Source organism: Apodemus sylvaticus, chromosome 8 (assembly GCF_947179515.1).
Source record: "Apodemus sylvaticus chromosome 8, mApoSyl1.1, whole genome shotgun sequence".
Classification (NCBI taxonomy): Eukaryota; Metazoa; Chordata; class Mammalia; order Rodentia; family Muridae; genus Apodemus; species Apodemus sylvaticus.
The window spans coordinates 101,232,775-101,247,989 of NC_067479.1; the positions used below are offsets into that span (position 1 = coordinate 101,232,775).

The following is a 15,215-nucleotide window of genomic DNA, read 5'->3' on the forward strand; positions in this document are numbered from 1 at the left end:
AACTTGCTAGAATTAAATCTAATGACTTCATAGACCAATTATTTTAATGAATGACAGTCCTGTTTAAAATGTCTGGAACACAGAATACGGCACTCATCTCTCGCTGTTCCCTGATCCACCCAACAGTGAGACAGCATCCTCTCAGCGCCAAGCCTTCCCGGCTCTGATGGACTGGACCTTTAAACTGTGAGTCGCAATGGACCCTTCCCAACTTAAAAAAATAATATAACATGTTTGAAAGGTAGATCTACAGTTTTGTTATGCAAAATATCAAGCCCCACAATGTTGTCCAGTCCTAATCCATGGAATCTATGAATTAATCTGGGCTAGAATTGAAGTTCATGTTGATAATCATGCCCTGCCTTTCTCCTGAACTATCTAGAATGGACCAAATATATTCACAAGTACCTCCAGAGGGAAGGAGATAGAAGGGGGATCAGGGTGACATATGAGAGTATATACCACTGCTGGCTTCCAAGACAGAAGGCAGGCAGAAGCAAAGGAATGAATACAGGTAAAGTCTAAACTGGAATGGGTTTTCCCTAGAGGATCCAAAGATGATGCACCCTTACCTACCCTGACTACTACAGTTGAAAACAAAGGGGGGGGGTGATTAATTCTAAGTGCAGAGAGTCACGACGTCAGTATTGGATTAATTCTAACTGCAGAGAGTCACACGTCAGCATGAAGGTATAAACAGATGAGGAGTCAGTCCTCACAATCTGGCAGAAAACCAGCTTGTAGCTTCAAAGTATGGGTTTGCACCCACCTCAGCATTAAGCCATCAGCCTTAGCAGAACAAGGGAAAAGAAAGGCCTGAATGCAACCTTGGAGAATGAATAAACTCCTGACAGGCAGAGAAACAAGTCGTGTTACGTTCCAGCATAGCCAGTGGGAAGAGACAGAACGTAAGCATTTGGAGAAATACAAATAATGTCAAATGATCCTGCCACAAGGACCTAGGCAAGGAACAGGGGGACACAAAGCATGTCCTGAGCAGGTACAAAAGAACAGAAAGGTAAAGAAAGAATAAGGAGGACCTCACCAGAATTTAACAGTACATAAAAAGACTGCTGACTGGGGTAAACACTAGTAGGATGGAGACAAGCTACTGCTGTCTTTGAGGCACACATGGGAAAACAATCTCAGGGACTCATAAAGCTACATCAACTACTATGAATCTCATAAGACCCAGCACACATCTCAACGTCAGGGATGCTTATCTGTAGTCACCAGAGCAGAAACCCAAATGCAGCCACCTGCTCCTAGGAAAACAGTCATGTGAAATAGAAATGTATCGGCATCCCCAAGTGAAAGGATAACTTAGTGTCAAGCAATTGCCTTCTAAAGTGAAATAGCTGGTTTACATGAGGACTTGTGCCAGCCTACTATATGAGAATAAACTGTGTGACAAGGCACATATTCAAGAGCCATCAGCTTCGAGCACCTCCATGATTTAATCTCTAAGCAGGCTGGCTGCTCAAACCTTCAATCCCAGCACTCTGAGATTGGGAAAGGATACCCCACATGCTAGCCTAGGACATACAGTAAGGCCACAGCTCCAATTTTTTTTTTTATTTTTTAAAAAAAAAAAGCCTTCCAAAAGCAAAACCTATTCATCCATACATACTGCTTAAAGTCATCACTTGTTAAACATCTTGGTGTTAAGACATTAGCCCTCGTGATGCTGCAGTACTCCTCTTCAGTGACATCCACAGCATCATAGAAAAGAGGATGTCTCTGTCCTACAGTTTCCAAGTACTGCAGATGTGAGTGCAATTATCAGAAAAGTTACCGTGTTTAATCTTCAAAGCAATTAAATATCAATTAAATGTTTAAAGGCTGGTGAAATGACTCAGCAGCTAGACATTTGCTTCCAGGAATACAGACATACAAATGGGCACACACACACAAAATGAACAGGCTACACTGCGATTTTCTGAAAGCCTAGAGTAAATATACTCAGGCATCCTAATGGATTCCCAAACTAAGAAACCAGAACTGAGGAACAAAATCCTGACTGAACAGTTTCACTTTACTCAAATGAATTCACCTCGGTTTAAAACAAGAAGTTGTAAGCAGCCCATAGCTCCTTCAAAGAGCTACTATAAAAATAGGAAATATGGTGGACATATGGTGACACTTGAGAGAGATCACATGACAGGTCATATTACAACCACAAAGATCAGAGTCATGAACGAAGGCACACTCTGGGGCTGCGCCCAGAAAAGGTGCTGCCTACTTGCAGGCTGGATCCTCCTAGCTCAGCCCAAATTAAGAAAATCCTTCACAGTCTGCTTATCTAAACAATTTCTCAGTGAGATTCTATTTCTAGGTAAATCTAGATTATGTCACCTTGAAAATCACTGATAAGAATACCATATTTGGAACAGCTTATAGAAAAAAAGAAAAAAGAAAATCTCTAAAAACCAAATAAATGGAGGCATATACTGCACGCACAAATTGTAAACACTTAGATTTTCTCCAAATTGACATATAAATTCGTACTATCCTATTCAAACTCTGACTCCTTCATTGAAACTTGCAAACTTATTCTAAATTGTAACAGAACTACAAAAGGCTAAAATGTGTGTGCGCGCGCGCGCGCGCGCGTGTGTGTGTGTGTGTGTGTGTGTGTGTGTGTGTGTGTGTGTGTGTGTGTGTGTGTATCGTGTCACTGAGTTATAAGAAAGATGCCTCTTTAGTAGAAAGGGGAAAATGGATTCCCAATCGTTATCCCTCCAAAAACATTAACTGATACTGAACCTCTATTTCACACCATACCATAAAATTAATCTTGACCTCTACCCTACACATTATAAAAAAGTAAATTTCCAGGTGGACTATAAATCTAAATGTAAAAGATTAAATATAAAATTTTTAGAAGAAAATACTGAAACATATCTTTTTTACTTTGGAGTAATGGAAGATTTCACAGTGAACTAAAGTGGTAACAATTAAAGAAAATCAGTAAGTTGAACAACACTAACAACTGGGGGATGGAGGAGGAACTCTGCTAGACTTGTAGACAAAGCCTAGCATAACTGTCATTAGAACAGCTTCATCCAGCAACTAATGAGAGCAGATGCAGAGACCCACAGCTCGTGGAATCCTACAGAAAAGGGAGAAGAATTGTAGGAGCCAGAGGGGTCAAAGACACCACAAGAAAACTCACAGAACCAACTAACCTGGGCTCCCAGGGGCTCAGAGACTGCGCCAACAATCAGGGGCCTGCATGGGTCTGACTTAGGCCCTCTCTATATATATTTTGTGGTTTTGTGGCTTGTTCTTCATACAGGACTCCTAGAAGTGTGGGCAGGAGTGCTCTCTGACTCTTTGGCCTGCTTTGGGGCCCTTGTCCTCCCACAGGGCTGCCTCATCCAGCCTTATTTGAGGGGAAAGCCTAAGTCTCATTACAACTTTGAATAGGCTTGGCTGATATCTGTGGGAGGCCTGACCTTTTCTGAAGGGAAACAGAGGAGTGGAACTGGGGGAAAAGGGAGGCCAGGGGAAAACACTGGGAGAAGAGAAGAGAGAGGGAACTGTGGTCAGGATATAATATATGAAAGGATAAATCTTTTTATATGTTTTTAAAAGTCTAGTTAAACTTATCAAAAATATTATTTACAAATTGAGAAGTCAATCCAGGATGGAAAATATATTTAACACATGTGTCTTAGGGTTTCTATTGCTTGATAAAATACCATGACCAAGAGCAACTTGGGGAGGAAGTGGTTTGTTTCTTCTTACTGTTCTCTGGTTGCACTCCCACTGAGGTCACGGCAGGAACTTACCTCAGGCACTTGGAGGCAGGAGCCAAAGCAGAAGGCATGGAGCAGTGCTGCTTATGGCTTTCTCCTCACGGCCTGCTCAGCCAACTGCCCTCCCCCATCCCACCATGGGTTGAGTCCACTCACATCAATCAATAATCAAGAAAAGGTCTGGCTGGGCGATGGTGGTGCATGCCTGTAATCCCAGCACTTGGGAAGCAGAGGCAGGTGGATTTCTGAGTTTGAGGCCAGCCTGGTCTACAGAGTGAGTTCCAGGATAGCCAGGGCTACACAGAGAAACCCTGTCTTGGAAAAAAAAAAAACCAAAAAAAAAAAAAAGGGTCTAAAATTGGCTGCAGGCCAATATTAGGTGCATTTTTCAACTAAATGTCTCTCTTCCCATATGCCTCTAGTTTGTATCAAGTTGACATAAAACTAACCAACAAAAACATGCGAAGGATTTTTACAAATAATTTTTTTAATGTATTGACCAATTAAAGGCATATCACAAAAGAGGCTATTCTAACAGACAGTAAGTATATTCGCAAAACAATACCATGATATTCCCACCACCAGAATAGTAAACAAAAAGGCAGACAACATGAAGTATAAACAAGAAAGCAGAATTACAGAATGTGCTGCAAATGGGAATTGTAAAGACAATACTTTGGAAAACTGGTACCACTATCTATAAAAATAAGCATGACTATAACGAAAAGAATCCCTCTTCTATTTTGCCAACTGAAATAAATTTTCACTAAAAATACAACAAAATATTTTCAACAATGCAATTCTCTAAATAACCCAAACCTTCCACCAACCTAAAAAGCCTGTGAACACAAGGCTAAAGGAGGCTGTTCACACAGAGGACTGGGATCCAGCAAGAAGAATGGACAAGCACTGGGAATCCAGCTCAGGGAATACAATACAGAATGTTGACTTCATCATGGAGAAGGACACACGTGCACAGACACAAAAAATACAGAAGATACAAAAAAAAAACAAAACAAAACAAAACAAAACAAAACAAAACCCTACAACTCATTAAAGCCAGACACAAAATAATATGTACTTGGCTCCATGTATATACGGTTTAAAAAGAAAGCAACTGATCTACACTAGCAGGAGACTTTCTAGTGTCTCTTCCTCTATCTTTTGGTAGGAAGTAACCTTTCTTTGGAATAAGAGGATCAATGAAAGGAACAGAGGGGAAGTTTCTGAACTGATGGAAATATTCCCCATAACAACCTGGACAACTCCATCAAAATTCCTTGGGATGTCTGTAAATTCATGTACTTTACTGCATATAAATTATATACAACAAATACTTCTAAGCACATAAACAGCTGAGATTCTAGCTGGTAACTTCAACGGTGCCAGTCTCAAAGCTCTGTTTATCCTTGACAAGAGAAGAACTTGTGCCATGTCTTTAATACTCCTTTTCTTCAAAAACAAAGTTTTGTTCTAAAAGCTGTTATCAGTTGCAAGAAACAGGCTCACTGCAGGGTGCTGCTGCACAGTGCTGAAGTACAGTACGTACACAGTATGCACACGACGCTGGGCTAACTTCACAGCAGGAAGGCTAGGGAGGAGGTTCACCTAAACTGCATCAGCAGTGACAACTGGTGCGCAATCTAGAGCAATTTCCTTATATGAACCCAGACTGGAAGTAACACTGTGGCAAAGCCCAAGAAAAGGGACAGCACACTAAAGTTCATTTGCAGTTTAGTTACATATATTAATGAGAAGTATTTTAGCAAAGAAAAAATGGAAAAACAGAAAAAGGAAGACAATTTAAGTAAAAATAGTAAGGTGTTAAAGTGAAGTATATCAAAATGCAAGTACAAATGAACTCCTTAGGTAAAAAAAGACAAAAATGCTAAACTACGTGCTAAGAATCAAGCACATTTACTGTGAAGGGAAGGAGAATGTACAAATAAAATTGGCAAAGTGCACTAATATCTGGGCAAAAAGAGGGATGAAAAGTTCATCAGTGGAAACAGAGCAGTCAGTGAAGCCCAGTGAGGTGATGTGTTGTAAAACAAAGCAAGCTGGAAATATTCAAAGCAAAACTTGTGAACTTCCATCAACACTACCAAAGAGGACCTTAGCTGCTTGTCAGTAAGTCACCCTTTCTCAGACCTTGTCTTTCCCTTGGATCAGAAAAGAGCAATATCAAAGCTGGGCATGGTGGTGTGCACCTTTAATCTCAGCACCCGAGAGCCAAAGGCAAGCAGATCTCTGAGTCCGGTCTACACAGAGACTTAAAGAAGAGACAAGCCTAATTCAAAAAGCAACAAAGAAGAAACTCAGGAGCCACCATCTTGTTCTAAAGTACAGAGTGCAGCCTGGTTGCTTCCCATCTGTTATACTCAAGCATATTAATCTAGGAATATACTCAAGAATTTTACCCAAGTATATTCTAAACTCAGTAGAAGGGGGCCTTTTGTCAGTTATGATAATGAACCTCTAAAAATAATCAAGTTCTAAGTGGCTTACTACTGCCATCTACTGGAAAAAATGCAGATAAGTACTTCAATTATACATTTCAAAAGACTATTAATAAAGAACAGAGTCAAGTCTTAAACTGTAACCTTGATCTGGTCAGATGAAGACACTCTATAAACTGCATATAACTATGTCTATGAAACTTAAAAGCCTTTCATCACAATATCTGGTTCTCCATGCCACAGGCTTATATGGATATAGAAAGCTTTGCTGCCTGAAAGTCAGTTAGAATATTATATACCTATAAACCAATTTGATTTATGAGTATTTCTATTTTCTAGCCTAAATAATTACCCTGAGCCATTTTAACTACATCAGTTGCATTTTATTAGGGTGTCAGTATCTAAGTTACTCATAATGTTTTATAAAAGAACGATGCATTAATATGTGGTGGCACTTGTAGTTCCCTCTTCCAGACACAGGAAGATTATTTTCCTATCACCTTAGTACTTATGTGGGATTACAGTCAAACTGATTATCAGGTTGTGACTGAAAACACCAGTGCCACTTGCAGGCCAAATTAGATACTGCAAGAGCGTGTGACTGGCAGTCCTGTCTCCTCCTATCACAGTAATAAGGGCTTCGAAGACAAGATCAAGCCCACGGACAAAGCAGCTCAAGTCACTATAGGCAGCTGTCCTCGAGCCACCCAGACCCGCAAGACTTTGTTAAGAATAAAAGTCAAACCCTCCCATTATATTAAAAGCACACTGAAGTGGTGACAGAATGGCAGTACATCAGCATAGTCTACCCAAGGTTTGCCAACAGCTGATTCTTGGTCCTGGAGCATCTGGTCCATCAATCTACCACTCTCTGTAGAAAACACAGGTGAAGCACCATCCCTACACCCCTTCACCAAGTGGCACTTTATGTATATGCCTTTATGTATAGTAAAATATGTGTGTGTGTGTGTGTGTGTGTGTGTGTGTGTGTGCGTGTTTGTATGTAAGTCAAATGTCTTACATATACCCTGGATGTTTTAGTTACACATTTTTAAGCCATTAATAGATATGTATGAATTCCTAATTCTCAAATAAGAAAGTTGATTTCTAGGTTTAAAATATTTATCAGTGCCATTATGTGCCTGTATACTAAAATAAAAAGGAATCTCCCAAAGGGAACACAAGTCCATACATACTATGCTGTTCATTTCCGAGGACTCATAGCTGCCCACAGGGTGGACACTTCCGATGGGTTCCAGGCCCTCTTCATCCCACATGTATGTTCCGTCAGAGCTATCGGACGGAGACAGTTCAAATGAAGACCCAGCTCTGTAATCCGTCTCTGGTGAAATCAGGTTGTTTCCAGATGTATGCTTTGTGCATTCACTCCTGTCTTCAAATGATTTTAAAAGAAAGAAAAAGGCATGAATTTATAAAGCACAGACATTTCTCATTTCTAAAATATAAGTTCTAATAATCCAATCTATTATAACAGCATTTGGTTCAAAAACTAACTGTACCGCTTTCCTAAATCCTAAATAAACTTTAAAAAAAAAAAAAGGCAAAGTTTTCAAAATAAGCCACTAAAACATTTTGTAGTAAACATAAAATTCACTTTGCAACATTTTTTTACATCTTCACATTTCTTTAATATTTCAAGGTATTTCATTTTAACCACTGTTCAGGAAACTCTCTTCCTCTCTGTAGGCTACTTAACCTCACAGATATGTCCTTAAAGGACGACTTGTTCTAGGCATTGTCTAGTTTATAACACCTGAAGACAGTTTAGTGCATCACTACGTGTGAGCCAGTCCCTTGACTAGACATGCCTTTGTGCCCTCCCTTTGGGCTTCTTTTTCTGGGTAGATAAACAACATTCATCCTGCATTGAGTTCCAAAAATGTTTAACAGGCATTCTCTCTACTCAATGCTTCGGTGAAGTATCACACAAAGACTGCCAAACAAAAATGTTCCTAGGACAGAAAGCATTCAACTAAACATGCTTATGTTACCTGACTGATGTTTGATACAGCTTTACTCTTAGCAGAACGCAATAATGGCTACGGCGAATGGTGTGGTTTAGTGTTTAGTAGCAGGCCACTTCCAGGCAGTATGGGGAAAACTGCCTGGAAGCCACGGCCTATACAATACAGAACTTGGCGTGTAGAAGTCAGCCCCCAAGAAGGCAAAGTATAGAGCTTGACGGGTTGTACCCTAGAAAATAACATGGGATTGCAACAAGCCGCAAGGTTGCTGTTCTGCTGCACTCCCATCCAGACTGAGGTGTCTTGGTCAACTAGCATCTTACAATCTATCAAAGAGAATGCTAAGTCTTAACTATTGTAATCACTAGGGAAAGCACGTAAGCATGTAAGGATATACATATTTACCAGAGACACTTATATCTATCCATTCATCGGCTTTACTGAAGATCTGTTCACTTTCCTTAGGAGAATCAAATATATCCTTTGATGGTCCATTCTCATGCTTTTCTTCTTTGAGAGTAATTTCCTCTGGTGTTATTCTAGTTCTGTTGGAGTCCTCTAAGTCTATAAAATCATCGCTGAAATCTTCACTTAAATCATTCTTATCAGAAGACGACAAGGACGACAAGGAAATATCATCCACATCATCACTCAGGTACCTAATTTTAGAATCATGCTTCATAGTCTGTTCATTGTCTCTTCGGTAATTTTCATTTTCAATTAGTTCTTGGTCCTTACCAGGAGAGCTGTCCTTTGCCGAAACCACACCTTCTTCCTCTACGCACATGTCAGCAGGTGGATTTTTATTACTATCAACTGTCATAGAACCAGAAAATGGAGATCGGCTAGATTTCAGTAGAGAAGGATGACCCATCCTATAAACCAAAGTGGATGATACACCTGGGCCATCTGATAAAGCCAGTTTCTTTCCACCAGCAGCATAAGGCCTATTAAAACCAAACCCCAAGTGGTCATTTCCATTGAGTACTTCTGACTGCCGAGAACTTCTTGTTAGCATACCTGACCGGAGAGGCACTCGAACGGGTAGCTGTTGGTTCTGATAAGGCTTTGTAAGGTCTACAGCTCTGTTGAAGGAATGTGATCTGGTTATGGATGAAGGTGGAAGGAAGGGATTCTGAATGGAATGTGAAAAACTTTGTGACCTTACCATTTTTTCACAAGTAATAGATTTAGCATTGTCTGGAGACTGTGCTAAGCTTTCTCCGGAACTACTTCTGCTGGCACAGGAGTTCACTCTTGGCTTCTGCATGTTACCAGGAGATCTGTTCCCATAAAACGCATTCAGATGTGACTTCGCATTGACCGAAGAATATGAAGTCCTTCCTAGTAATGTGCCTTTGGTAAATTTGCCCAAATTAGATGGTCCAGAAAAAGATTTCTGACTCAACTCCTCTGCCGATGACACAAACATGGTTGATGGTCTTGCTAACTTGGATGTGAACAAGGAAGCCCTTTTCAAACCTCCCTTTATCCCATTCCCATCCAGCACTCCTGGAGCAGGCGCATGTTGTTCAGGATCAATTAGTTTGTCATGTGTACTTTGAATATTATTAAGTTCTGCTGTATTTTGTGAACCAAGTTGATATGTATTTGTTTTTCTCCAATTAAATGAATGGGACAGTGAACAATCAGAGCCATTATTTTTTATGTAACTTTTGACATTACTACTCTTGGAAGTCCCTAATAAAGTCACAGTGGCCCCATTTGGCATCGGCTGCAATGTACTCCTCACAGATTTCATTCCATATTTCGGCAGCTTGGAACCCAAAAATGTCTTGATTTGTGTTTTTTCTTCCATGGGCTATAAGGTGCATTGGTTCTTAAAACTTGACAGAATCTGAGGGAAGAAAAAGATTAACATTTCTAAATAAGTTTAATAACGTATTTAGATAAGTTTATTATATAGTGATATATAATTATATGCAAACAATTAACCATGACTCCTATGCAAAATAAGTAAAATGTAAAATTAATTTAATCTTGACATTTTGAATATACATAGTACATTAAAACTGAAAAAAATAGACTGTTTGTGGACCTGTGCTTAGAGATGACTGCTTTAAGTCATTAATGAATGTATCAAAAGGACTGCAAATTCAAATTAGATTCTGCAGTGGTGTCAAATCAAGCAGCTTTGCCCTACATATTAAAGAGAAGAGTAGCAATCCCCTTGCCGGACAACTGCTGTTCCCATATTTGATAGTGAACTTCACCATAAAACATACTTCTATACTCATAAGTTCTTTTAGAATAGCTGTAAGAAAACTGACAACAATAGCATAACATATGTAATAGTCATGTTCCAATTGATAACTAAAAAATAATAAAGATTCCATCACTGAAGATAATCTAGTCGATTATTTCTCTACACCTTACTTTCCTGTCTAAAATAAGCATGATACGTAGTATTCTCCAGCACCCTCTAAGGAGAGCTCAAAAGCCAGACACACTGTCACTACAAACTGCTCCACGGTCTGCAGACTATAAAGGAAAAAAAAAATGTTTGAAACTGAACGTACATTTTCCTACAGTAGTATGTATGGAATTCTAAATATGCAAATAACTGCAGAACAAATGGTGCCGATCGTCTTGAACTGTGGTCTTAGAAATTATTTTGATATCTCAAGTAAATTTCCTAAATCTGTGTATCTTTGTAAGCCATGCTATCTCACTGTTAGGTAAATTACCTTCCATCTGAATGCTTGAAAATTTGCTGTAGCTCTGAAATAAATAAGCACTGTGATTCTGCTGCATTTCAGTGACCATGCTACCTCTGATGCACTCTACCTGATAAGCACTTAAAAACACAATCACTAACGATTTGAAAAGGCTCATATTGGCTACATCATCTAATGATGTGATCTGTGAGATACTCTAATAATACTGTTTCTGGGCTTTAGTGTGGAACTGAGAAGAGTGGCACAGAGCTGGGAGCATCTATGATTTTCTGAGTTCATTTCTATTTACTTATATATATATATGGTACACTTGAAAAGAATTTTTCTAAACTATATATGTTTATGTTTTGTTTTGTTTTGTTTTTTGTGGGGTTTTTTGTATGAATGGCTTTAATTTCTTTTTTTATTTTTTTATTTATTTGATATATTCTTTATTTACATTTCAAATGATTTCTCCTTTTCTGGGTCCCCACTCACCGCAAGTCCCATAAGCCCTCTTTCCTCCCCCTGTTCCCCCATCCACCCCTTCCCACTTCCCTGTTCTCGTATTGCCTTATACTGCTGCACTGAGTCTTTCCAGAACCAGGAGCCACTCCACCGTTCTTCTTGGACACCATTTAATATGTGGATTATGTCTTGGGTAGTCAAAGTTTCTAGGCTAATATCCACTTATCAGTGAGTGCATACCATGATTGATCTTTTGAAACTGGGTTACCTCACGTAGTATGATGTTCTCCAGCTCCATCCATTTGTCTAAGAATTTCATGAATTCATTGTTTCTAATGGCTGAATAGTACTCCATTGTGTAAATATACCACATTTTTTGTATCCATTCCTCCATTGAGAGACACCTGGTTCTTTCCAGCTTCTGGCTACTACAAATAGGGCTGCTATGAACATAGTGGAGCATGTGTCCTTATTGCATGCTTGGGAATCCTCTGGGTATATGCCCAGGAGTGGTATAGCAGGGTCCTCCAGAAGTGTCATGCCCAGATTTCTGAGGAACTGCCAGACTGATTTCCAAAGTGGTTGCACCATCTTGCAATCCCACCAGCAGTGGAGGAGTGTTCCTCTTTCTCCACATCCTTGCCAACACCTGCTGTCTCCTGATTTTTTGACCTTAGCCCCTTCTTTTTTAAAGACTAGTGAATCAAAGTTTCTTAGTTGAAAAGGAATCTATATGGGAACAAATATTATTGAACATATACATAAGTAGTACCATGTTTATTACATTATCATTAATTTCCTAATCTCCATAATTATATGGCAATAGATTTTTCCCATCTCCCATAACTAAATCAAGATTTTTCAAAACTAAAATATTGTGCGCAAATCACCAGAAATGATTTGTGTTCCCATGTGATCTCAGGGTCAGTGCAGACTACTCATGACAAAGGAATGAACTATACTGGGAGGTAGACTGTCAGGGGGACCTGTCAGGGGAGGAGGGGAAGGGAGGAAGTGGGAGGCTAACATTGAAGGAGGAGCTTGAAGACTGTGGGGCGGGGTTAACAAGTACTGTAGGGAAAAGTTGAACCTGCTCCTTCGCAAACTCCTTTCATATCCATTACCTTACCCTCTGAGAAGCCACCCACTCATCTTTTTAATTCAGTATTGCAAATAGTGTTCCAGAAGGTTACTAATTGCTGAATTTTAGAGATTTAAATAAGCACTACTTTAGTCTAGGGACAATTAACTGAACAGCAATGCTAATGACTAAACAGGCAGAGTTGTCATGTCTGAAACTCACTTTCACATTCAGATTCTGCACAATAGTTTTAAATAATTTGTTGGTTTGTTTTTAAATTTCTATTATTCAGTTATTTCTCCTCACATTCTCTTTGTCTAGGTTTTCCTGGTTGTCATATGTAACATAACCTGGCTCAAAGGCTTGATTATGGTAATTAAGTAAAAAAGGGAAACCTCAAAGATTTAAAATTGTACATGTCGCTTAAGGCTCTTTGTGGTTTTAAAAAGAAGACAAAAAGTTCAATACAAAGTCCCATTATTAGATCGGTTTGACCTTTTCTGTCCTACTTTAACTTACTTTTTGTCAAATAGAAGCAAGCTTGCAAAAGTTAGGCTCAGGGAATTTGTAATATAGGAACATTCATCATCTTAATCAATGTACAAAGTGCATGACTTGCTGAACTTTGAATTGAGAGGGCAGTGAAAATACTAGCATAGAAAGTGGAATCAGAAACTCTTCTGCTCGAAAAATATTTCCTTCGAATGTTACCAGTCTTCAGGTATGCAAACTAACAGTGTGCAAATGTCATTGACATACTAAAGGCTAGGAAAGGAAGCTGGTGCCACTGACAGAAAAAACACCAAGCCTCCTAATTAATACCTCTGTAGCTATCTGAATAAGGAGGGATGTAGACCTAAAAAATAAATGCAGACTTTTTAAATACTGGTACTTGTCAAATCACAACATTCGATAGCTTAATATTGTGGTCTGTATCAGGCCTGCTATTGGAAAGGTCCCTAACTTAAATTAAGTGAGCAGTAAGTTCAGGGCCACAAAAAGTGTGTAAGAGACTAGTAATGTGAGTGACTTTAACATGAATGGATTGCTACTGGCATGAGAATCCACTAGTGAGTGGCACATACACAGTAGATTTGATCTAGTATGCATTACTCTGACAAGTTTATTCTATATACCACACATTCTATATGCCATACATAACAAACACCTAAATAAGACACATTATGTAAGGATGATGTGATGGTAAATCTTGATTGTCAATTTGATAAAATGTGTGATCACTGAAGAGATGCACTTCTGGCACATTTGTGAGGATGTTTCCAGAGATTAGCTGAGGAGCTGTGGTGGTTTAAATAGCTTTGGCCCCCACAGACTCATGCGTTTCCATGCTCAGCCACAGAGTGGCACTATCAGGGGCTGCCTTATTGGAGTGCCTTGTTGCAGAAGTATGGCACTGTATGGGTGGGCTCTGAGGTATCCTATGCTCAAGCTCTGCCCAGTATGGAATCAGAACATCCACCTGACTGCCTGCAGAAGACAGTCTCCTCAGGCTGTCTTTAGATCAAGATGTAGACCTCTCAGCTCCTCCAGCACTGTCTGCCTGCACATTTCCTTCCTTCTTTCCTGTCATGATGATAAAACCTCTAAAACTGTAAGCCAGCCCCAATTAAATGTTTTCCTTTATAAGAGTTGCCTTGGACATGGTGTCTCTTACACCAATGAAATTCTAACTAAGAATGGGAGCAAGACTGAGCCTCAGAGTAAGCAGTACCTTCTAGTAGGTAGCCCCAATACAAAGAGATCCAAGGCAAGGACAGTGCTCCAGCCTACCTGTGCTTCTTACTGCAAGGGCATCCATCACTACTGCTATTAGCCAACATCAAATTCCAGCTTCTTCAGCCTTCCAAACTAGACCTAACAATGAGACTCCCAAAGAGCTTCCAGGCCTTCTGCACTGCGCTGAACCTACTAAACCATCCTGCTTTGTAGACTGAACAGTTACAGATTTCTAAGCCTCTCCAGCATAAAGGTAGTCATTGTTGGACTATGCAAGCCCTATCATGGGCTAATAAATCATCTAATCATATATATATATACACACATACATATATATATATATATATACATATATACACACATATATATACATATATAACACACACATATATATATACACACACACACACACACATACACACACACACACACATTCTATTCATTTCATTTCCCTAGACAACCTTGGCAAATTCAGAGAGAAATGCAAAGAAGTTTTATTTTCAAAAAAAAAAAAATATTTTTAGTAGTTTTGACAGGCTCCAAAACGGGGAAAAAAACACACAGTAAAGTAAAATCAATCCTGATATCCTAGAAGTTTGGGGTAAGATGTCTTATTTTCTAGTTAAATATAATTTTCAAATCCCTGGAAGCAAAGGAAACAAGAATGTTCTCTATGAATTCTATATGTCTAAATTCTACCACAAATGGGGAATAAAACATGGGTTGAGAGTAAAGACAAGACCAAAAAAATGAATATTCTCTTTTCTAGAAAAATTAATGACTGTTTCCCAAAATACCAGTACAATGCTCCTCATACTACAATATATTTATGTTGCTGTTTACTGCGCATCCTTGATAGTATATACACAAATCTCATACTAAAGAAACTGGTCCAGCAAAGACTGAACATTAAAGCACACACACAAATATAAAGAATGTTTTTTTTTTTAAAAGAAGTATAAGGACATACACTGAAAACTAAATCCAATAGAAGGACTAAAACGATGAGGAATGTTGATATCCAAAAAGTGACTGTGACACAAGAC

General features: G+C 39.1%; 1 protein-coding gene across 6 annotated transcripts in view; it reads right to left on the reverse strand.

Moving 5' to 3' along the window:
- Positions 1-15,215, reverse strand: part of Ccser2 (coiled-coil serine rich protein 2) — a 114,575-nt gene that overhangs the window by 74,930 nt on the left and 24,430 nt on the right. For all 6 annotated transcript variants that reach the window (XR_007979182.1, XM_052190194.1, XM_052190193.1 and 3 more), the window contains exons 2-3: positions 8,611-10,063; positions 7,417-7,613 (exon numbers count right to left, since the gene is read on the reverse strand). Coding sequence is in view for 5 of the 6 variants with exons in the window: in XM_052190194.1 (XP_052046154.1) it covers positions 7,417-7,613; positions 8,611-10,024 (1,611 nt within the window). In the remaining variant the exon portion in view is untranslated. The remainder of the gene's footprint in view (positions 1-7,416; positions 7,614-8,610; positions 10,064-15,215) is intronic.